At 43.3% G+C, this 25,189-nt stretch overlaps 1 protein-coding gene across 1 annotated transcript in view; it reads right to left on the reverse strand.

The window, feature by feature from the left end:
• Nucleotides 1-25,189, reverse strand: part of Dnah9 (dynein axonemal heavy chain 9) — a 322,533-nt gene that overhangs the window by 20,639 nt on the left and 276,705 nt on the right. Inside the window, exons 60-63 of the mRNA XM_021213724.1 lie at nucleotides 21,217-21,410; nucleotides 18,327-18,475; nucleotides 8,652-8,779; nucleotides 3,470-3,697 (exon numbers count right to left, since the gene is read on the reverse strand). Coding sequence (XP_021069383.1) covers nucleotides 3,470-3,697; nucleotides 8,652-8,779; nucleotides 18,327-18,475; nucleotides 21,217-21,410 — 699 coding nt within the window. The remainder of the gene's footprint in view (nucleotides 1-3,469; nucleotides 3,698-8,651; nucleotides 8,780-18,326; nucleotides 18,476-21,216; nucleotides 21,411-25,189) is intronic.

Below are 25,189 nucleotides of genomic sequence, written 5' to 3' on the forward strand. Positions count from 1 at the left end.
TGATGAAGGGATGAATAAATTGGTAGAAGGGAAGAAAGAAGCAGGAGCTGGTTCAGAGGAAGTCAGGGAGGTCCTGCTTGGTGGTCCTTAAGGAATATCCCTAGAGCTCGTGTCTCTAGCTGCATATGTAGCAGAAGATGGCCTAGTCGGCCATCATTGGGAAGAGAGGCCCCTTGGTCTTACAAACTTTATATGCCCCAGAACAGGGGAACACCAGGGCCAAGTAGTAGGAGTGGGTGGGTAGGGGAACAGAGGGTAGGGGGAGGGTATAGGGTACTTTCAGGATAGCATTTGAAATGTAAATGAAGAAAATATCTAATAAAAAATTGAAAAAAAAAAAAAAAAAGGAATGTTGGTGATGGAGGACAGGGGTAAGCCTGCATTTTAAAGGGATAGTGGGGAGGTTGTCTCTAAATCCTCTTAAGTAGAAAAGAAACAAAAACAAAATGCAGTTTCTCTGAATGTGATTCTTTCTGTTCATTTTGGAGCAAGATGTGACAGCCAGAGCCCAAGAAGGTGCTTGCAAGGCTCCTACCACTAAATTTGTTCAGTCCTGATACTAGTTCTAGGAACCACTGTAGGCTATGTACACACAGGGCAGGGGCCACAGGGGAAACCAGACTCTGGGAGCTTCTGGAAGTGCTGATGTTCCCATGGAGACACTCCTCCTGAACACATGGTGCCTCTTTGTTGCCCTCACTGGGTCAGAGGTGGTATGGAGGATAAGATACTGCCTTGTGAAACTTTAACAACTGCTTTATGGATAGAACCACTCTCCGTAAACTATAGGATGCTTTGTTACTTCCTACACATTTGGAAAAGAAAGATTCTGTGGGAAAATGTCTTTCAGCACGAATACCTTTAATGCCAAGATTGGATGACAGTGATACATCCACATGAAAGACAGAATAAAACAACCACCCCCAAATAATATAACTATCGGGGAAGCAGAGAGTGAATAGGGGACCAAAGGAATTTATCTCTTACATGGTTAAAATGGGTTTCTTGGGGAACAGGGTGAATTCACACAGCCCTCTGCTGTAAACAATGAACAGCCTCATGAATCTGTCCTCAGAATGAGTCTCTCTCGGTGGCTATAAACAGCGAGTGAAACTTTTGAGTCAGGGACAGCATAGGCAGGCAGAGACTATCTCTTCAGCGTTAATCTTTCTTGTGCACCATCCATCAGGTCATCAGGAGTGCAGGGAGAAAAGACCAGGGACAGTGATTCCCCCTGCCTGGATGTGAAGAGGAAGCCGGGTGGGTGTGATTACAGCTGATCATTTCCTTATAAGGAAGGGGGACGAGCAGGTAAGGGTCCACTACCTCTCAACTATCTAAGACCCTCAAGGCAGGACAGCTGTGAATGGTTTGCAGGTGGGACCTTGGGGCTAGAGCCAGCTAAGAACAACATTCTAATGCTTTCCTCTTCTCCCAGTCCCTACTGCCATTTCCTCCCTTCTCTCCCAACTCCCATCCCCGCCCTTCCTAGCACTGGGGATTGAAGCCAGCGTTCATATTCTCCAACTTCTAGGTTAACAACAACAACAACAAAACAGTGGTAAAACATGATGCTGTTGTTCACCCAACACTACTGAGGGCAAGACTTCTCTATTGGGGGTGGGGTGTGGACTTGAGCATGTATGTTCTCTATATGAAGAATATTAAAGATAGACATTTAGAGGTTTGTCTTTGTACTTGACATAGTGTACTCAGGAATTTAATGAAGTTTAATTAACTGGAAGAAGATAAAGAAAGTGCCCCTGGCTAGTCCTGTTTGCAGTGGGCAGGGGATTTCAAGCTAAAATACTTCGACATCTCCTGTCGTGCCCCTCACTGTCAGATGGCATTAGGTACTGGAGCTAGGCAGGAGGGGATGTGAAAAAGAACAACAGGCAGGTTTTGTTTCTCAGACCTTTGTGGACGTTTCCCCTTCAGACCATGTGATTTCCCTGCTGTGAGTGTAACATGGGGTCGGTAAAATCTTATGAGATTCTGCTATTCCCTTTAGCATATTGCAACTTAAACCAGGCCCCAAGGGCTAGTATTACTGGTGGTCAATACGGGCCAGCTAGGGACTTGCTGTGTGGCATGGCCCACTTAAAGTTCCTGGATTGGACATGCATGTCAGCAGGACTGGAAAACAGAGACTTCCTGGTGACATCAGAGAGAAAGACCCTTCTGACAGCTCCTAGAACCTTCTCTGTAAATACCAATAAATCACTGGGGCTTCAAGATGGTCCCTTGGCCCTTCCTTCCTCTATTTCCCTTTCCGAGGGAGAGGCCATGAGAAATGATACCTTCCCAAGAAGATAAGAGAGGCCTGAGCTGTAGACGCTTGCGCATAAGGGGTCGGCTACCCGTGGGCTTGGCTTTGGAGATTTTTAAAATAATTAACCTTTTTGGTTAGCAAACAAAGTAATGGGTCTTCTTACGACACTTTCACGTGCATATATCATTGTAGTTTTCTCATATTCTCCTGTTCCTCTGACTGTGTCTGTGCCTCTCTGCCCTCTTCACAGGTTCCTGTCCTTCCTTTGCTTTCATGTCACATACAGCTACACACAGACACATACGTGTGCACACATGCACAGGTCACACACAGGTATACACATACACTGCATATGACAGAAAGCATGCATCATTTTGTCTTTCTTCTTCTATTATCCTCTCTTGTTTTCCCCGTTTCTTTCCCTTTCACCATTGTCCTCCCTTTCTCTCAATCTGTCTTCTACTTTTATATCATATATATGTTGTTGTTGTTATCATTATTATTATTATTTACCTCCTGGACTAGGCTTTAAATAAATCCTCCACAGCTCGAGTCTTAGATTACAAGTAACAGGAATTGTGGAAATGTCCCTGAGCCCTGAGCCTTGGTGTTCTGATTCTCTCTAGAACACAGTGTTCTCAGTGTGAGCCTTGTTTTCTAGAGCAGAGCCCAGGGATTTGCATTTTCATCGAGTCCATAAGCCCCGCTCCCAATCCAGAGGCCATACTTTATTACTGGAACATTTGCATACAGCCCCAAACCAGCTTCCTTCTACCCAACATCTAGACTATTTCATCTCTTTGTGTAGCCAGTGATAATAGCTGAATGAGTGCATCCTCCTCCTACTTGAAGAGAGAAAAGAGAGTGTGCTTAGCCAATAAGTGTGTGTTTTCAGGTCAATTAGAAGTGTAACAATGTTTTCCTTTTTCATTTTGAAACGTTAGTTAACAGACTTGCATGAAATTTCCCTTTCTTGCTAGAGAAAGGCCCTACCCGCAGCTCCTTGAGATATACCTAGAAGCTGAGTGCTGGGCAGTACTGAGTGGGCACGGGGTAACAGTTAATGTCAGAGTATACACATTTGCTCACATCAGTCAATGCTGATGGCAGCCCCTGGCACACATTGCTCCCACTGGATTTGAGTTGGCCCTTAGTGGGATAGGGCCCAACTTATCCCACTTCCCTTCCTGGCAGTACCTGAGTGAAGTTGTCCAGGGCTTTGTGTAAGTTGGCGTGCATGCCTGTGGGAGGCTCATTGGTGATCTTAATGGAGTTTTCCAGAATGCCCTGGGGAATGATGTGGCCCTCAGGGGAGGGTGCAGGCTCTGCGCTGATGAAGACCCTGAAGTCTGGGTGACTTTCCTCGCTGAGCTCCTCCAGTTTCTTCTCCAGGGTACTGAGCCACTTGGCCACCAGGTGGATGTTCTGTTGGGAAGGGAAGACCCCCAAGTAGACATGTGCTTCTATCTATTATCAGTGAACAGCTATCAGGTAGGCAGCTATAGGGGACACTATGCCTTTCATTATCTTCATGTTTTGACAATTTAAACATTTTATATGTAATTACATCATTTCCCCTTCCCTTTCTACCTCTCAATCCCTCCCATACTCCCTCTCAAATTCACAGCCTTTCCTTATGATTATTGTTCCTATATATACATACATATACATATACAAATGCATAGATATATAAATATAGCCTGCTGAGTCAGCAGTGCTCCATTACCTATAGTTTTTGTTTGTTTTTTGGGTACGGGTGTTAGCATGACTATCGGAATTGCCATTGTTTGGATTTAGCTTTCAGTATTTTTTTTTTCAAAAAATTGCAATAAAAATGTAGAGCATAATACTTAACCTCTGTTGAGTGTACAGTAACTGGTTTTGGCGATGCTAGGGTTTAGACTTAAGTCTCATGCATGCCAGGCAGGTACTGTATTACTTAGCCATGCCCTTGACCTATAAGACGCATTTTAAAGCGTTCAGTAGAGTTATTTACGCTTAGACTGCCAGGTAACTCATAGCCTTGAGCAACATAGAAAGAGTTGGGGATACCCAGTAATGGCGACTGCCCCCTATCCTTTGATAATCATACGTCTAGCATTTGTGTTCTCAGACTTGACTGCATGTGAATCCCCTGGAGGATGGCTTGAAGCATGGATTGCCGGACCCTCCTTGTAGCTTCTGATTTGACAGTGAGAGTAGAGGCTGGGGCTACTGTATTTCCAAGAACCTCCCAGATGGTACCTTACTGTGGTAACAGGGATTATGCTTTGAGTCTAAAACACTATTACATTTTTTAGTCCAATTCTCTACTGCCTGGATTATTTGAACCCCTGAGAACTAGAAGGGATGAACATGGCTTCAGTACCTGGGAGTAGAATCCCAGGCCCCATTCAGACTTGCTGACTCAGTACATTATAGTGGGACCTGCTAGCACAGTATTTGCGTGTTCAAGTTTGAAAGGTAAAGATTCAAACTCTCTCTACCAAACTTTCTGCTCACCAAACAATTCTTCTAATTGTCACCAAAATTATCTCCCTAAGACACAGGGAGACACTGCTGTCAATGGCCCACAAAGGTCCCTACTCTCATCATGGGCTTCTCTGTCTAGCTTTTGAGCCTGTCTTTTGATCCCTAATCGGATTCCTATCTTTTCTATCGAGACTCAGTTCTTCACGCTCATTTGGAGATGACACCTTTCCTTTAGTAAGTAGGTCTCATGGCTTCATGGCAATATGTTTCATTATGATGAACAGATAAAGGCTCCTCAATCAATATTCGAGCAAGTAGGCTTGCAGAGCCTTAAATACACAGATCAACACGGTGCACAGTACAAGGACCATGGTAATCTGGCCTCTGCTGCTTTCGCTTCTATAGAAAGAGAAGTTAACAATTCATGCTCTCAAAGACCCATAGGCAATGAATTTGAAAGGGCTCTTTATGCTGGAAACTGCTATGTGAGGCTTAGTAGCAGATGGTGAAATGAAAAACTGTTAAGGAGTTCACTTAGAATCACACAACTAAAACAGAGTTCAGTGGGCTTTCTGGAGAGCCAGGGTTCCTGTTAGGTGGTAATATAAGCAAGCTAGCAGTAAGTGACTGTAGGTGCTGCAGAGCTCAAAGTCCCCATAGAAGATGGCAGAGCAGAGTAGGGCTGTGAGGAAGACCTGTTTCCTGTGGAAGGAACACTGCTGGCTATTCAAGGATCCCTGGGACTTCAAGAACTGGGGAAATTCAACCCACAGCTATCAGCCAGGAAGAGTTGAGACCTCCTGAGCCTTGGCTGTGTCCTCAGGTCCTAGGAAGCCAGTGCTCCGGGCAAAGATTACTGGTGTTCTTGGTTGCAACCTTAAGCAGCTTTCCCCAGGGTGATGTGAGATGGACAGTTGTTAGATCCAATGGAGGAAAAGTGACTGGATCAAGAGTTCAGTGTCTTAAGCTCTCAGAAGCACTCGATCATTGATGCCAAACTCTTCTTGAAAGAGTTAATACTGTTCCATGTACACATTTTGAAAGAAGAATGACTTCACTGTTGTTTTTCCCTTTCCCAGGAACTATTTTGGGATGGGATGTCGAGACAGGCTCTCACTATATAGCCCATGCTTGCCTGGAACCTGATAAGTGGCCCAGGTTAGCCTCAAACTCAAGATCCTCCTGCCTCTCCCTCCTGCCTGTTGGTGTTGCATGTGAGTGCCACCATGCTCGGCAACATCAGGTAAATAATAAAACCAGAATGTCTAGGAGTCTCAGAATGTCTGGAAGTTTGAGGGGCCCTTCTCTTCCACCTCTACTCTGCAGTTCAGACATGTCATGTGTAGTCAATACCCATAATGCTTCACTCGAGAGGAAAAAATGGAGCCTTCAGATAGCTCTGTCTTATCCAGAGAACATTTCCTTTGGGGATCCTCTGCCACCAAGGATTAAAGAGGAGGTTTTGAGCTCAGACTCAGAGCTCAGAAACCACATCAACATGTGATGTTGGTGGTACTAGGTACCAGGGAAGGAGAGTCAGCTCCTTGTCGAGGAACACTGTTGGAGGCAGAGCCACAGTTTCAGAAATGGACTCTGATCACCATAACAGGAGGCTGGGTTCCTTTACTCTCCAGTGGCCAGGAACAGGTCTCCTGGCAGATGAATCTGCAGATTTGGGGACTGTATCTCCCAGAACATGGAAGAAGCAGGGACCCCAGCTGTTGATGCTGTGTCTCCTGGGATTCCTACTGCTCCCAAAAAAGGAGTTTCAGGGAATGGCAGATTTTTCAGCTGCCAGGCTCCCATGAATAAAATTATAATTAAGGAGAAGTCAGTAGCAAGATGTGGGGGAGTGAGTAATCAGGGGATTGATGAAGTTCTTGGTAATGAAGTCAGGATGGGTGGATGACTGGCTTTTGCAGCTAATCTTTTAGTTTCCTCATTAATTCTGTCACCCAACAGGATTGTAAAAATGCATGTGATATTCTTTAATCATATGTACCACCCCCATTACTCTCTCCCACACCCAATAGGCTTTCAAAATGATTTTGTGTGTGTGTGTGTGTGTGTGTGTGTGTGTGTGTAGGGAGAACATGTCTTCATATTCTGTGGGCCACCTGACATAGGAAGTAAGAATGAAGCTCTGGTCCACTGAATGAACAGCAAGCACTCTTAACCACTGAATCATCTCTCTACCTACTCCCCCAGAGGTTTTATGGGATAGTTTAAGGCAGTGATCTTGATGGTAAAGGTAAATAAGAAACATCATTTTCTCCAAGGAAATTTGGCAAGAACATATCCCACCAAAATCAGCCCAGATAGGACTGACTGTGGAGTGCTTTAAGAGAAAAGAATAATACGTCTGTTATTCTGACTCAGCTACAGTTACTAAATAAGAAGCATGGGGGGGGGGCAGGCTTTGGTAGAAGAGTGAATGGCAGATTCTCCCTCTCCCTCTTGTTCCATGGAATTACGGCAGGAGGGTTCCTCACTTCCAGATGCCTGCATGAGCTCCCAGTGGAGAGGCTAAGTTTTAGTCTTATGGGTAGGTGACTCAGAACATACAAACACAGTAGGAGAGTACCACAAAGTAAAGCACCATGGCTTCAAGGAAGCGATCAGCAGTTGAAAGTGTCCAGCTACATGCTCCACTATGTTCATAGCAGCCTTATTTATAATAGCCAGAAGCTGGAAAGAACCCAGATGTCCCTCAATAGAGGAATGGATACAGAAAATGTGGTACATTTATACAATGCAGTACTACTCAGCTATTAAAAACAATGAATTTATGAAATTCTTGGGCAAATGGATGTATCTGGAGGATATCATCCTTAGTGAGGTAACCCAATCACAAAAGAAGTCACTAGATATGCACTCACTGATAAGTGGATATTAGCCCAGAAACTTAGAATACCCAAGATACATCTTGCAAAACAGAAGAAAACCAAGAAGGATGACCATTGTGTGGATACTTCATTCCTCCTTAGAATAAGGAACAAAATACTCATGAAAGGATATAGGTACAGAGACAAAATTTAGAGCTAAGATGAAAGGATGAACTATTCAGAGACTACCCCATCTGGGAATCCATCCCATCATCATCCACCAAACCCAGATACTAATGCACATGCCAGCAAGATTCTGCTGAAGGGACCCTGATATAGCGGCCTCTTGTGAGGCTATGCCAGTGCCTGGCAAACACAGAAGTGGATGCTCACAGNCAGCTATTGGATGGAACACAGGGNCCCCAATGGAGGAGCTAGAGAAAGTACCCAAGGAGNTGNAGGGGGCTGCAACCCTGTAGGTGGAACAACAATATGAACTAACCAGTACCCCCTGAGCTGGTGTCTCTAGCTGCATATGTAGCAGAAGATGGCCTAATCGGCCATCATTGGGAAGAGAGGCCCCTTGGTCTTGTAAACTTTATATGACCCAATACAGGGGAAGGCCAAGGCCAAGGCCAAGTAGTGGGAGTGGGTGGTTAGGGGAGCAGGGGCGGGGGGGGGTTATAGGGAACTTTTGGGATAGCATTTGAAATGTAAATAAAGAAAATAATAAATAAATTAATTAATTAAAAAAAAAGAAAGTGTCCAGCTGCTACAGACTTTAATCAAATGCTAAGCATTTGATCATACAGAGTGGAAACGATTTCCTTTTTTTTTGCATGCAACTCAGAACTGTTTGGAGACAATGGTCGGGTGGGGGTGGGGGAAGAGTTAGTAGAGACTGGAAAGATGACGTGGGAAGATGACGTGAGACTGAGGAGGGTAAGAGCAGAGTAGGAAGTCAAGGCTTGGAGAAGCAGGTGGGTAAGAGTTAGAGGGCTTAGGAAACCCAGAGTCTATGCAATGCAGCCCAAATAGGCAGGACAGCATGACTGATCCATATCTGAGCAGAGGGACTGTACCTGCAGAATCACCCAGTGACCCTTCTTAGCAGCCAAGTCCAGTGCAGCCTCAGCAACTACCTCTTGTCCTTGCCCTAGGGACACGTTGTGGAAGTTCCGACTGTTGAATGTATATCCAAGTTTCTTTCCTAAAATAAGCATGGGATTTAGTATCATTTCTTGAGTCTAATCATCTGAGCTGCTGTTCTTAACAGTCACCCTGATTTGTCATGCCTCAAACTGAGATAGGCTTGGACCCACACTCAAGAATCTCGTCTTTCCCCATCAGAGGAAACTAAATCTTTCAGATGTACAATCCCAGAGAAAAGACAACATTTGTGCATATCCAAATCGCCCACCCCTGCTTCTTCAGCTAATCCTCAAGAATTATTTGGGACTGTTGGTGTTCTCTAACATGGTCCCTACTTGATGACTGAGCATTGACTGGTCCACTACCTACAAAGTGCTGATATCAAAAGGTAAAGGGTAGTCATGTGGGTCTGGTCTCTTCTGGGTCTCTTTGTCTTCTGAGGATATCCAGTCTTTGTAGGGACTTCCCAGGAAGGTGTGCGCAGCATTTAGTCAGTCCTGGTCCCTCCTTCCTCAGCCTCCTCCTTTACTATTCGCAATTTATGGGAAGCTTTGCGCCATTCTTTCATATAAGAAAGTGGAGCCAGGTGGTGGTGGCGGCGCACGCCTTTAATCCCAGCACTTGGGAGGCAGAGGCAGGTGGATTTCTGAGTTCAAGGCCAGCCTGGTCTACAGAGGGAGTTCCAGGACAGCAAGGGCTACACAGAGAAACCCTGTCTCGAGAGAAGAAAGACACAGAGCAAGAACGGGGTTGGTGTGAATGTTATACTGTGCTATTAGTGTAAGAAATAAGATACAACAATAATAACAACAAAATATCATCGACATGCCACAGAGGCAAAGACAATGCCATGAAGTTGCTCTTCAAGCCCAAAGAAAAAAGAACCTAAAAAATGACCTTAATATAGAGGACCAATTCTCTTTATGCATTAGCTGTTAGTACAACCCAATAAAGTTTGGGAAAGGTAGATGTCATTCTTTATATAAAAGGATCATAAAACTGTGTAATATCGTGAAGGAATCATTGAACTTTTTTTGTTGTTGTTCTGGGAAGGCGAAATGGAAGATAAGTTAAAAAAGAGAAAAGTAATATGAGTCCATATAAAAAATTTCTTTCAGAAGAACTAAAATTACAGATATAACTTGATAACTCATGTGAGAAAGTTTTGAAAAGAAAACAGTAAATAGTGGATATTTCTTTTAAATACTAAACTGTCTGTGTACCCTTCTTCAACCTTATACAAGTAGGATGATGACATTTTATATTGAGAAATAGTTATCATAGATTAGACTGAGATGAACCCAAGAAATGCCTTTATTAAACTCGATAAATCCTAGCTGGCAAACATTTGATGTCAGCTTTAGAGCCGGGGAGATAAGCAACCAGGCCGAGCAAACACCAGGATAACAGGTGTGGGGATTATTCCATGGCTTCCCTGACGTTTTGCTCACAAAGGAGCCTATTTATTTCCTTTATTTGCTGGAGAAGGATCTAGGGAAAGGGGTGCTTAATAAAGATTAGATGGAAAACGACAGACTTGAGGGGTCATGGTGAGGCAAAACCTGGCCCTGCAAAGCCAGCTTGGATCAATCTGCGTTAATCCAGGCTGACAAGAAAGAAATGGATCTTGTAAATGGTAGGAAAGGGGACAATTGATGGGGCTTTGTTTACTCAGGACTCAGCTGACTATGACTCTATCAGACATGAGCCTTGTGGTATGTGCAAGGTGAACTTGTGGAGTCCTTTCATTCGCAGTCCTGAGGCTCATAGACAATGTGGAGGGCATTAGCAAATTCCCCAAGGCATCAATGTATTTTGGGGGCTCACATTCACGCTGCTTTGTGGTATGGCTTCCATGCTCTTGACTTACTGTGTGTGACCCACTTTCCTATTTCCTGATCTGTTTGACTCTCTAGATGGCCGGGTCACATCCAATACTGTAGACCACACTTAGCTTCTCCGGGAGTACTTCATCTCCCTCCAGGCTCTGTGAGGATCCCACAGTTCCAGCAGTCTACTCTTGCCTGTTCCATGTACTGATGGTAGTTCTGAGACAGGGGAATGCTTTTCTACAATTCTCTTGCTACTTGCTCTTGTGTGCTTTTTGGCTATTAATTTTCATGTTCAGTGCTTCCGCCCAGCTCCCTGATGAGACTGACTTTCATAAGGGCTTGACTGGGTCATCCTCATCCCTAACTGCTGCCCGAGGCAGATTATCTCTGTGTAGCCCTGGCTGTCCTGTTGACCAGGCTGATATCAACTCTTGCCACTGATAGGATTAAAGGCGTAGGCCACTATGCTTATGTTGCCTCCGGACTATCTCAGTTGACTTGCAAGTTCACTCCGATTCTCTCTCCAATCAAATGTCTAGGTTACTGGGTCCTTCATTTGTTTCTTTTTATAATCTTCATCTTTACCATTTGACTTAGTTTACTATAGACCCCAATGATGCTAAATTTGAACCATGATCTTATGAAATCGTCATCTCCACTGCTTCCTTCTATGTCTTCCTTATGGGATCTTTAGACACCTTAGTGCTATGTGAATCCATACATTAGTAAAGGAGAAAGTCAAATAATGCCTCTAGTGAATTGGTTATACCACAAGCTCATGGCCCTCAGCCTCAAAGCTATTGGAAATGCTTTCCATGTATTCTGATGATAAGCATGCCAGCCCTCTTCTCTGTTTTTAAGCCTCCTTCCTGTTGTCAGCCAAATGCACCACTTTCTTCTATGCCTTCTGTGGAAAGAACCCCTTCAGTTGTTTGCCAAGGCATCTCCCCTTGTACATTCTCCCCCCCCCCCAACAGAAGGGGTGCCCCCTTCTGCCCATCAGCCTGTTCTTTAAATACTGTCTTTTTGTATCTCCAGCTTTTCTTTCTCTTTACCCTCCTGCTCTCTGGTACACGGACTCATGAGTTCTCTTGCCATCACAAAACCCACACTCCATCCATCCTCACACTGCCCCCTAGAGACCAGTCTAGCAAATACTTCACTGCCTCCAACAGAAAGAGAATGACCTAGGAACATGGATGAAAGACTTAAGCAACATATTGATCATCTGACTGCAAAGGGCAAAACTTTCATCTTTGAACTTATCTTGTAGCAGCCTACCCCTAATTTATGTGAGTTTGCCATTCTGAACAAACAAGAGGACATGGAAGAAGCCAAAGGTGAGATGGACAGCTACTTTCTGATCACAAAATATAAGCAGCTGGACTCATTTTCTCAATGTCAAGTACTCAGACAAAGGCGAAAGGGGACCAAGCAAGACCATGCTACGGACCTGTGAGAGGAAGACCAGAGAAGAGCCCCGTGTGAGGATGAAGATGAAGCTGGCTTTGAAAGATGTGACAGGAGGCAGAGCGAGGAGCACACCGCACTGCCTCGGAGAATGGATGCTGCGTCCCCAGCACTATTGTGCGGTACACCCTGCTTTGCTTTTAACTTTTCAAAGTCTTTTCACATCAGAGATTTCATTTTATCTTCACAGTTGCCCGAGGGGCTGGGGCGGCATGGTGGGCGATAGAAAACAAGGGGAAATGAGAAAAAAAAATGAATGTGCAAAGAATGTGGTGAGGAAAGAGAGAGGGACCAGCAAAATCAAAGTTAAGGGATTAATCCCAGTACTCAAAGGGAGATGCATGCAGTGGGGGTGGGGGAGTGCATGTGCAGAGACCAAGAAGTCTGGATCCAGTTCTCTCCTCCTGCTAGTCCTTGTTCCCATCCTGCCATTTGTCCTTTCACTCTTCAGTTCTCCTCCTAGTCTCCCCTCCTCCTCTCCCCTCCTCCTCCCCTTTGCCCTTCTCCTCCTTCCCTTCCCTCCCCTTCTCCTCCTCTCTTCCCTCTCCTGTCCCACAGTGTTCAGGATGAGACATTCTGGAGGAATCTGAGTGGAGCAAAGTACCAGAGAAGAATAGACTCCTAGCCAAGGATCGGAGGTTAAGTTAAAGATCGTGTCTGCTAAGCAGACCCCTCATTCTGTTAGTACGAGGGCCCATGCATTTCAGCAGAGGATGAAGACAAGAAAACCAATCTTCAGTCTCACTTTCAGGGCTTTAGAAATCCTACCCAGATAGCAACTGCCATAGTAAAAACAAAGGAGAAAAGTGATGAATGGGTCAAGCTCAGCTGCCTGGGGATGTGAGGGGATACTAATATATTAAGAGTCTAAGCGGAGGGATGTGATGAACTACCTGCTACCCATACTGGAACACGAAGCAAGGGGACGGTATTTAATGTGGCAGGACTAAGGGTGACTGCAGAAACCGCTTGGGTCAGCTCTGTGGATTCCAAATGAGAAGAGGGGCTCATCAGGCAAACCGGTTAGAGTCAAGAAGTGGGAAATATGTAGTCTCCCAGAATCTACGTCTAAATGGGCAAAATGGAAAATAAATCAAATCACCAAGAAGTCAGGGAGGGAGGTAAGAAGAGAGGGCACAGGTGCATAAGTGGTCTTCTATTGATGAACAGCAATACACTTCTAGAAGTATGCATTCAGATGAAGCCTGGGCAAGGCTGAGGCAAAGCAGAGACAGACAATGTAGATCAGGGTGGGGCCAGTCTGCCTGAGATGACAGGAAGGTTCAAGTAACACGGTGGAACAGTTGGAGGTCAATTGGCTAAGAACAAAATTGCTCGAGAATGGAGAATACAAAAGCTTCGAAGGGAAAGTGGTTAGTGAAAATGAGGAAACGGAATGTATTCATCTGAGAGCAACAAAGCCTGGGTAGATAGAAGGAACACATGCTCTTTAAATGAGGGGAAGTGGACAGAAGGAACACAGGCTCCATAAACATGTGAATGTGGCTAGAAGGAACACATGAAGACACGAACGACAGGAATATCATAGTTATGATGAATGCCTTATGATATTCATTAGCTGATTCATTTAACAAATATTTACTGAGTACATTCTCTGTGCTAGTCACACTGTGAGACCCTGGTAAGATGAGGACCAAGATGACATGGTTTCTGACCTCAAGGATCTTAGCCACAGCAGGCATGCAAACATACATTATGGCAGTGAAAGAATGGTTAACTTTGGATTGTATTAAGCGCTGTGGCACAAATATGCCTAGTGCCACAAGGAAACCAAGTGGTCCTGCAGTGATGAGGTCAGGCTGGTCTTTGCAGGATGAGTAAGTGCTGTGCTGCTGAGAATGTTTCAGATGAAAGGAGCCATTTGCTGAAACGTCTAAAATATGGACAGGAACCTAAGAGAGTGAGTCTGGAGCAGGTAAGCTCCAAGGCTGGACAGAGAGGCCAGGCCCTGTAGGCTGCATCAGTCGTGTGAAGGATATTTGACTTAACCTTTGGGATGATGGTAGCCCACATGAAAACTTTAGGGAGCATGGCATTACAGGATTTGAGGTTTAGCAAGGGAACTCTGGTCACAAAGTAGCAAAGGATTTCAAGGGGAGGAGGGCACGAGGTAATCTTGATAATCCAGGTGAGAGACTGGGGCTATTCAGCAGAATCCAAACAAAAATTGAGACAATTTGATAGGGAATTTGATAGGGCAGAAGAAAGGCTGTTTAAAATGACTCCTTTTTTGGTAACTAATGGTAGCATTTACCAAAAAGCAATAGAGTAAAGCTAAGGAAAGGCTTGCTGAGAGCTGAGCCGGTGAGCGAGAAGGGCCTGCAGGGAAACACAGCTCATGAACTAAAAAACAGAGCAGATGACCTCAGTGTCCCTGGCGGGTAGAAATGGGCCACTGACAAAGAAACAGGATACATGCTCACTCACAGGCAAAACTGGCTTCTAGAACACAGCAAGCCGGGTAGCCAAAGTTCTCAGTAGAAATCATTGTGAACCCAGAAAAACTGTCCAGCAAACCTGGGGTCAAACAAGGCTCTAGAGATTTTATTTCTTAGGATTCTTTTCTGATGATGTGTACTAGCAAAATAAAGATGGAAAATAGGAAATAAGTGCTCTCTCTCTCTCTCTCTCTCTCTCTCTCTCTCTCCTCTCTCTCTCTCTCTCTCTCTCTCTCTCTCTCTCTCTCTCTCTCTCTATATATATATATATATATATATATATATATAAACTATGTATCCATATCTATATCTATATCTATGTAGCTTCTTACTTATTCTATGTATGGAAAGGAATTCTCTTCTAATTCTAGAAGGCATTCTTACTAGAGTTATTACCATCCTATTATAATATAAATCAATTCTATACAATATATATAAATATAATCATATATTTATTTCTATGATTAAAGTAGAAGATCAAGAAAATAAACCCAGGGTTATCAGCTTTCTATAAAGCTAAAATAGAACTCATTCATATTGTAATGGAATGCTAATATTTCTAGTAAGAATGCCTTCTAGAGTAAAAAAAAAAACACCTTTCAATACACAGAATGAATAAGAAGCTAGTGATAATTATAAATAATATTTATTTCTTTTCTCAAGGGAATTTGCAACTCCAGAAAAAACTGTAAACTCTCCAAGAAAATCTTCATTTACATATGAAACAAAGTGGAACTTTATATGATTTGTACTCCTTGTGAAAAAAAACTCTCCTGAGAATAGCTAGAAATCATGACATTGAACCAGAAAGTAGAGAAAGTGGGTGTGCTGGCTAGTTTTTATGTTAACTTGATGAAAGTTGGAGTTATTTTGGAAGATGGAACCTCAGTTGAGAAAACGCCCCTCCCATCAGATTGGCCTATGGAGAAGAAGTGCATTTTCTTGATTGATGACAGATATGGGTCAGTCCATCCCACAGGAGGTGGTGTTACCCCTGGGCAGCTGGTCTTGGATGGTTTAGGAAAGCACATGGAGAAACAAGGCATGAAGAACAAGCCAGTAAACAGCATTCCTCTATAGGCTCTGCTTTAGCTCCTACCTCCAGGTTCCTGCTCTGGCTGCCTTTGATGATTAACTGTGATATGGCAAAGCGAGCCAAACAGACCTTTTCCTCCCAAAGTTGCTTTTGGTCATGGTGTTCCAACATAGGAATAGAAGCCCTAATTAAGTAGACCAGTGAGATGGCTTAGTGGGTCAAGACTCCACCTACTCCATGAGTTGTCCTCTGACTTCTACATACACCAGTGGCCCATGTGTCCACTCCCCAACATCATGCTCACATGCTTTGTCCTTTGTCTCTGAGGTGGATTTTTCTATTGACTAGGATTGGGGTATTTATTATTTTTAAGCTTAACTGTGAAGGTATTAGATCAGGCATGTATAGAATTAATGATATTAACAGAGGAAAATGAACACATACTTGGCCTTGGTTATATAAAGATAAAATCATAGCTTCACAGCTGAAACATGGAAGCCTCGCCTTATACAGAGGGAGGTCAAGAAGGATTGTCTAAAACTGTGTAGAGTACAGCATTGCTTTGGGGCTGGGGAGATAGCTTAGGTGATTAAGTGCATGTCATGTAAGTGTGAGGACCAGAATTCTATTCCTGGAACCCACATGAGAGAGACGGGTATGCTGGTCCATGCTTGTAACCCTGCTCCTGGAAAGGCAGAGGATCCCTGGGGCTCACTGGCTAGCTAGCCTAGGCTTCAGGCCAAAGAGACTGTGTTAGTTTCCTTCTATTGTGTGATAAGACATGTTGACCAAGACAATCTGTAAAAGAATGAGTTTAATTGAGTGACAGTTCCAGAGGCTCAGGGTCTATGGTAGTGGAGTGAAGGCAGGACATTAGCTGAGAGCTCACATCTTGGTTCATAAATAGGGGGTAAAGAACATACTAGGAATTGCAGGTAGCACACTGGCACACATGTTTTGAAGCTTCAAAGCCCACCCCCAGTGACACACCTCCTCCAACTAGGCCACACCTCCAAATCCTTCTCAAATAGTCCTACCAACTGTGGATCAAGTATTTAAACATGTGAGCCTGTAGGGGCTATTCTCATCCAACATAAAGACCTTGTTTCAAAAATCAAGATGGATGGCTCCTGAGACATGGCACCTAAGGTTAACCTCTGACCAGCACTCACACATGCATTCACATTGACACATACCTAGATGGACACACATACACACACACACACACACACACACACACACACACACAATCACATTTTACCCTAGTTAAGATATATACCATAGAAGAACTAAACATTTTAATGCATATATCATATATATGGCTTTGATGAGGTGAACAAAGGCCTGGAAAGAAACCAAGTACTGAAACCTATGCAGCGAAAATAGAAACATGGGACAGGGATAAAGTGACAAGGGGGCTCAATTTCTAATTTTAGACCTTCCTTCCTGTTTAGAAAAGCCCAGAGCTCAATGGCTACCTCTCCTAAGATTAGGAACAAGATAAAGATACCCAAATTTGCCACTTTTATTTAACATCACACTGAAATGCTCATCAGGACAATTAGGAAAGAAAAAAAGGAAACAAAGAGCATTAAGATTATACGAGATATTATCTCTACTTGTGGAGGACATAGTCTTATATCTAGAAAATTGTGTATGTGTATATGTGCATGTGTATATAGGTGCGTATGTGTATGTGTATGTATTTGTGTATGTATGTATGTATGTATGTATGTATGTATGTATACAGCATCCAGCATCTAGAAAATCTTAGGCATATCAATTATAAGAACATTGGAACCAACAGATAAGTTTAGCAACTTTTCTAATGGAAGTTCATATATAAAATTTCACTACTAGTGAAACTATAGTTAAGAAAATAAATTTTATATACAATAGAATCAAGACAAATACAAGGTATGTGCACTACAAACTATGCAACACTGTCAAAATAAACTAAAATTTAAAACTACATGGAAAGCTGATCCTTGTTCACGTGTTAAAGCACTGCATATTGGTGAGATTGCCACATGTCCTTGATCTGCCTACATGGGAATCACAGCCGTTCCCACTGAAATCTGAATACACTTTTCTTTAACTTTTGCAGCTAGATTTGAAAATTCTATGGAAACATGAGACTTCAAAGAGTCTTAAAGTAAAGGAAAATGTTGAAGGACTCATTTCGTGACTTAAGATTTTACCATAAAGCTCCAAAGTCATTATTGCTGTCAGCATACATAAACACATAGATCAGCAGATTAGAATTAATCATCTCCAAACAAGCTCTTACACTTATGATCAATTTAGTTTAAAATTTAAAATATTTCTTGTTATTTCTATTTATGTATATGTGTCTGTGTGGGCAGAACCCAAGTGTGGTACCTGTAGAGGCCAGAATAGTGCATCAGATCCCCGAAGTTGGAATTTTAGGTATCTGTGAGCCATCTGAGGTGTTTCCCCCCTTTGGATGGTCTTAACTTTGACAAGGATTCCAAGACAATTCAACCTTTTCAACAGCTTGTTGTGAGACAATGTAGCTATCCACCAAAGGACAAAATTGGATGCCTTATATTACATGCATATATCAGTTCAACATGAATCACAGGGCTAAACAGAATGGGTAAAAAGAAACCCAATCTTCTCTCTGGTACATGATTCTATGGCATTGCTTTATCAGTTATCCTGGCTTCTGTCTGGCCTGAAAAGATAGTTTTACACAGTGAACCTTGAATGTAGATAAATAAAAGCAATAGGCTAAAGGATGAAAGGGACAACTGCAAACTCATCTTCAAACCAAGCTCTCCTCACCTTGATTTTCCACATCCTTCAGTGGATCCACCCCTGGAGAGAGGATGAAAAACATGGGAGTGGCCGGTCCTGACTCTTCAAATGAGGTTACAAAATCCAGTGCTCTTCCCATCACGTATTTGCTTCCTAACTTCTCCTCAACAAAATCTCTGCAGGAGGAGATAAGCATGTGCATCAGTCCAAAAAAAAAAAAATCATAACATTTGCAAAATGGAAGCTTCTGGAAATGAAAAGGCACGTTCAAACTCATTGGGGTGACAGTTAAAGAGTGAGGAGTAGTTCCAAGTTCACCCCTTGTTAACACTTAATGTCTGTACTGATAGTTCCAGGCCATGCATCCTAGATCTGGGCTCTTGACCACTCTCCACCCAGACCATTGCTACCTCCCTCTGTAGACATGGTCTACCTCACCTCACACTTCTAGAGAATAAGGACCAACTTCTTTGAATGGCAGATCTGACCTATGCCATATCCTTGTGATGTGCCATCCTGCACAGTGTTTTCAGACCCCACTCTTCTTTCATAGTCTATTCTTCACTGAGTTCTCTTCCACCACTGCCTCCAGTGGTCTTTTCCAATCTGTCCCATTTTGTGTTAAACAAATCCTTCCAGCTTACTAGATGTCTGACCAACTCCTGACTTTCACTGACCCTTCCACTATCCCCAGGACATAGTCTCTCCTGTGTCGTCTTTCTTGGCTGGGCTTATTCTCCTGTACCAGATTGACATCAGTGTTGGGCAGTGGCCACATCTTACTCATTGTCTAATGGTTTTTCTTCAAGTCACCGCCTTCCCACTTGTGTGACTTTGCTTAAACACATTTCCTGGCTGTGTCAGCACTAACAGTGCACACCAGTGCCATTTCTCATCCTATTTGGTCACTTTAACCATTCTCTCAACACTTGGGCTCTCCACTCTAGCCTGAGTGACATCAACATCTGTTTGGACAGAACTCACACCTCTTTTTTTATATGAAAAAGATTTATTTACTTATTTTAAGTATATGAGTACACTGTAGCTGTCTTCAGACACACCAGAAGAGGACATCAGATTTCATTGCAGGCAGTCATGGCCACTGTGTGGTTGCTGGGAATTGAACTCAGGACCACTGGAAAAGCCATCAATGCTCTTAACCACTGAGTCATCTCTCCAGCTCCTATATCAGTTGATTTGTCATTTTTAAGTAAAGGAATTATAAGACACAGAATCTACACTAGATGGTAAGGAAATGAGAAGAATGGGCTGATGGGATATCATCAGGGGGACTGGAAACTGAAATTCCTGCACTTTTTATGACACTCATTCAAGTAAAGGCTTGTTGAGATAAAGGTATGGTACCAATGGCTGCAAAGATTTGAAGATTTTGGTTGGAAATCATATCCTCACCTGCCTTTCCCAACTCCTTTTTTACCATTTTGAAAGTACTATAACTTTAGTTTGGGAACTATGTACCTCTGACTCTATATCTGGGGGGAAAATCACCCAATGGTGATGACTGGCACCATTACACATGTAGCCTTGGGATTCTATGAACGTCCTTGGCCATACTTCTCTCTTTCTTCTTGCCTTCCCTTCATCCTGTAAACTGCTTTCTCCCTCTCTCCTGTCCTCCTTCTCTTTTGAGATAAGGTCTCATGTATCCCTGGCTGGCCTCGAACTTGCTATGAAGCATAGGATAGCCTTGTATTTCTGATGATCCTCCTGCCTCTATCGCCTGAGTGCTGGGATTATAGGCTTGTGCCACCATGCCCAGCTCATACAGTGCTGGACTGCATGCTGGGTAGGCGAGCATTCTACCAACTGGGCTACATCTCTATTCTCCCTTCTCTCTCAATTTTCACAGATCCATGCTCTTTCTTTTGCACATGTATTACAAGTGTGCATGTATGCATGTTCACATACACGTAGGTACATATATATGTATAAGTACACATGTACCTTTGTGCATGTGCTTCTGGAGGACCAGAATTGACATTGAACACCTTCTTCAATTGATCCCCACCTTAAATATTGAGACAGGGTCTCTCACTGGTATCCAGACCTTGCTGATTCTGACTAGCTGACTTTGGCTTGCTCCAGGGCAGAGCTCTCAACCTTCCCAATGCTACCCTTTAATATAGTTCCTCATGTTATATCGATTCCAACCATAAAATTATTTTCACTGCTACTTTATAACTGTATTAATCATAATGTACACATCTGATATGCAGGATATTTGATATGTGAACACTGTTGAGAGGGTCTTTTGAACCCTCAAAGGGGTCAGGACCAACAGGTTGAGAACTGCTGCTCTAGGAATTCCCTGTCTCTGCCCATTCACTGGGGTTACAGAAATGCTGTCACACTCATTCAACTTTGATGTGGGTTCTGAAGAGCTAGGTTTGGTCTTCTCACTTGCATGCTATGCTTTACCATCTTTCAAACCATAGGCCCCCTTTCAAACCTTCTCCATTCTCTTTCAGATATTGATTCTTGTCATTTCCTCTCACATAAACTCTACTGATGGTCATCCAACTTTGCAGAGAAGTTAGAAGTCAAAAAAGAAGTCAAATAGCTAGAATTATAACTACCTCAATTTCTGTGTTTCGATGATGCTAAATATAGGACTTCTATTTGCCTTCTGGTTCCCTCCATCTTTCTTCATATTATATGTGCCTGGCGTAATTTTCAATGTTCATATTGATGAGTATTTCCTCCCACACTTTCTATTAAGATATTAAGACAACAGATGGCATACCCAGGGTAATTGGTCTCATGGGTTTTTGTCTTAGTACAAAGGTGCCCATTACTATATAAACATGGTCTTGAAGAGCAGCTCTGCCAGGCTGCTCTTCCCGAGATCGTCCTGCATACATGCCTTCCCAGAGCCTGTGCCCTGACCCCTACCTACCGCATGGCATAGGTCATCCGGTCAGGTCTCAGGGCTCTCATCATGCAGAGGCGCTGCAGGGCTGTCTTGTTCTTCCACTCCTGGGGAAACTTCTCCTTCTCAGGACACTCTGACTCCACAAACTTTTTCCAGCTCTTGGCAGAGCCTTCAATGTCTCGGTCCAGATTGCAGAATTCCTCCATTGATGAGAGTGCCTAGAGAATGCCAGAGAATGATGTTCTAAACTGCAGGTTTTCTAGAAAGTTGTGGCTTGCACTGCATTGCAGGTAGAAGGCGGAAAGGCAAGTGGTGTTCTACACACAAAGCAGACTCATTTGCATGCTAGTCTAGAGTCTTGGATTTTCCTCTAGAAATAATCAAGAAAGTAGAAGAATATACTCAAGCTCATCCTTAACACACTGCTCACAAGTACCATAATAAAATGTTTGGATTGGGTTGCAGCCAGCAGCACATGGCTACTTATGAAAGGGAGTCAAAGTAGGTGCTGTAGTTTTCTGGTCGCAGAGCCCCAGCACCCAAGTCAGAGGCTCTTCCTTATGTTTTCACATTCAGTGTACCACCACACTCTGCCCATCTATCCCTCAGATGCCCCTAGGATGCATTTCCATGGACTGCCTAGTCTGTAAGGATCAACTTGAAATACAGAATGTGGGAACCACACTTCTTCCTTTAGTGCCTCTCTCTGAGGTATCTTGCTCCCTCCCATCCCAGTTGAGTTTTCCTGCTTCAACCCTAGGTATGTGCCTGACTCCACCAATTCAGCTGATGTTCTATTCTCTTTGCCACTCACTTAGACTCTTTCCTTTTCTTGTGCTGGTCATGCTTACTATTTGATAAGGCTCTATGACGCCCAGTTCGAAGTTGGCAAACACAGCACATCCTCTGTAATTTAGCACATGATGTCCCTGCACCTTTTTCCTAGAGCACTTATAGCTATCCATAGAGCTTAAATTTCCAATAAACAATCACTCAATTCCTAGATGTTTGATTCCTGATGGCTTATGTCTTATCCCTTCCTTCTCCTCCTATTTAGGAAGGATAGGAAGTAATCTAGGGCACTGCTTCCTCTGAAGCTGGAGGGAACCTGTTCCATGCAACTTCTGCTCATGCATAGCACCATTACCATGGCCCAGTCATAGCGCCTATGAATGGGACCCCCAGGGTAGTCTTCATTCCTGGATTCCCAGCCATTTTTACACTACTTGGAAGCTCCCCCTTTCCTTCTAGTAAACCTCATTCTCAAAGTAGTATAAATTACTCTGATCACACTTATCCCCTTTCCCCAGCATCTCCCAGATCCATCTCTACCTTCCTACCCACCCAATTTTGTTTTATCGCTTTCTATTCCCCTACCCCCAAATTGAGATCATATTTTCCATATACTCTTGGGTATAATAACTGTCCTAGAGTGTGGGTTACATACCAAACGTCACATCCATAAAGAAAATTGCATCTTCTCCTAGCAGCTATCAAATGGCAATAAATCCTCAGGCAACTAACTCCCACCTCCTTCTGTCTGTGCTGGGGCTCTGTCTTGTTGAGCTGACACAGGCCTTGTGCATGCCACAGTCACTATCAGTTCTTATGCACAGCTAACTTGCTGTGTCCAGAAAACAGTATTTGCCATTATCCACCATTTCCCCTGGCCCTTAAGATCTTTCTGTCCCTTCTGTTAAGATCCCTGGCCATTGAGGTAAGGGATGTGCTATAGACAGTCCATTTCAGGGTGAGAAGAGAATAGTAATATGCCTTCTTAATGTGTCTATGGTATCACTAGTCTTGATATTAAAATATTGGGTGGGTGTTATGGTTTAAATATAGCATTTGTTTTTAATACTTAATCCCCAGCTTGTAGCATTATTTTGGAAACCTGAGGGAAGGGCTAGCTGAAGGAAGGTCACTGGAAGTGGATATTATGGGTATATTATCCCTGACCACCTTTGGTCTTGCTTTCTGGTCTACCACACTGTAAATTGAGCTGTCCCTCACACCTTCCCTATCCTGATGACCTGAGTCCTATATCATCATGAACCAAAATTATTCTTGATACCATAAGTTGTGCTGTTAAGTATTTCATTGTAGTGACAAAAAGCAAGTGAATTCAGTGGGGATTTGACACCAGACAATGCCCTTATGACACTTAGTGATGTGCAGTGCTTCTACTCTCCCTTTATATTTTATTTCTCCAACAGTAGATGGAGAGTCTAAAACATGCAACGAATTTCAAAAAGCTCAAAAATTATTATTTGAATCCATCCATTTCAGTTAATTAATTAATTCATGCATTCATTCATTTATTCATTCATATATTCTTTCAACATTTATCAAGTTCCTACTATATTCCAAGAACATCAGAATGCAATAGTGAAAAAGATAGGTATATGCCTTCAAGGAACTTAAATTTTTAAGGAAAAGGGAGATGAAGGAAGTCTTAGAAGGCATGGTGGATTCTGTTAGGGAGGCACAGAGGCAGAAGGAATGAGAAAGCATCTTATGGGAGGGATAAAAGTGAGCCAAAACCTTGAGGGTGAGCTGGGACCATGAGAAGCAAGAGGGCAGCTGAGAATCCTTACTGGGAATGAGGACAAAGGACTGTGCCTGTGTTCTTCTGTGGTGATGAACACACATCCTCTTCCTTGGGCTCTGTGGATTACTAATTCTACCCTAATCATATAGCATGCAAAACACCTTCTTCCACGACAAGTGATGTGGGGTGCTTTGAGGAAGGTTGGATGAGGGGCAGGGAGACAGAGTTCAGTCCTAGTACCACCATTTACAGACCACTGGACATTAAGTTTACTTGGGCTTGCGTTTGTTCATGCCAACAATTGAGGCCAGGTGGTCATGTGCCATAGCTTATATTTTAGAATAGACACAAAGCTTTGAAGACCATACAAGTCCCTTCCATTGAGCCTTAACAGCTATTGGATTTCACCTGCTATATTACTCATCTCTAATTCCCATAAGACTGTGAGTTCTCTGTGGTCAAGAGCATCCTTGGGCACAGGCAGCTTTTGGGAAGTGTTTAACTAAGGAAGTGGGATGTCTGCAGGACCAGCAAGAGGGCTGGGCTGGGCAAAGCCCAGCACCTGCTGTCATTGTTTCTCTCTGTGCTGAGGATCTGACTCTCATTTACTTCCAGGCTCCCTGCACCTCCCACCCCCCACCAGTTTGCAGCATCATTAACCCTTTGCTGTCCAATTACCCTTATAGTGACCACAAAACAGAGCAATTTACACCATGACCAGAGCTCCCAGCTGCCAGGACTGGGTCCGAAACCACATCCTTGAAGCTCTTTGGTGAACACAATTGCAACATTTAATCTCCCAAATGAGGAAAAGGGATTTCTAGCCTTCTAATAAGCTAAATGAAAATGACTAATTAACCTAATTACTTTGGACTGTGCAGCAAAATACAACAGTGCTAAATTGACAACCAGAGTGGCAGTGAGGGGCCTTCTCAAAGGCAAACAAAGAAATTCAGCACAGATGAGATTTTCTAATGAAGAACAGAACATGCCCATTACCTGAAAGTTCAGCCTTTGAGGGGGACTGAAAACATCCTTACAAAGGATAACAATAAAAGCAGGATTTTATCACAGAAATGTCATTCATTACCTACTTATTAGTTCTTCTAGGGAAGAAAGCAAGGCAATCAACCTTCCTCATTAGATAAAATCCTTTAAAATGTTGTTTTTTTTTTTATCATCTCCTATTCAATTATACTCAGTTTGTTTCTGTAGGCTACAGTCCAAGGGAACACTTTAAAAGCACTCAGCAGAAGCTTCCACGATGCGCACACCATATTGCTCTGTGCCTCACCTGTGCACTTCCCAAGCTGTGCTCCAGATTGATGGATCTGGAGCTGCTGTTCCACACAACAACCTCTGAAAGAGAGAGAGAGAGAGAGAGAGAGAGAGAGAGAGAGAGAGAGAGAGATAAGAGAGACAGAGATTGACAGAGAGACAGAGGCA

This window comes from Mus pahari, chromosome 14 (genome assembly GCF_900095145.1).
Source record: "Mus pahari chromosome 14, PAHARI_EIJ_v1.1, whole genome shotgun sequence".
Classification (NCBI taxonomy): Eukaryota; Metazoa; Chordata; class Mammalia; order Rodentia; family Muridae; genus Mus; species Mus pahari.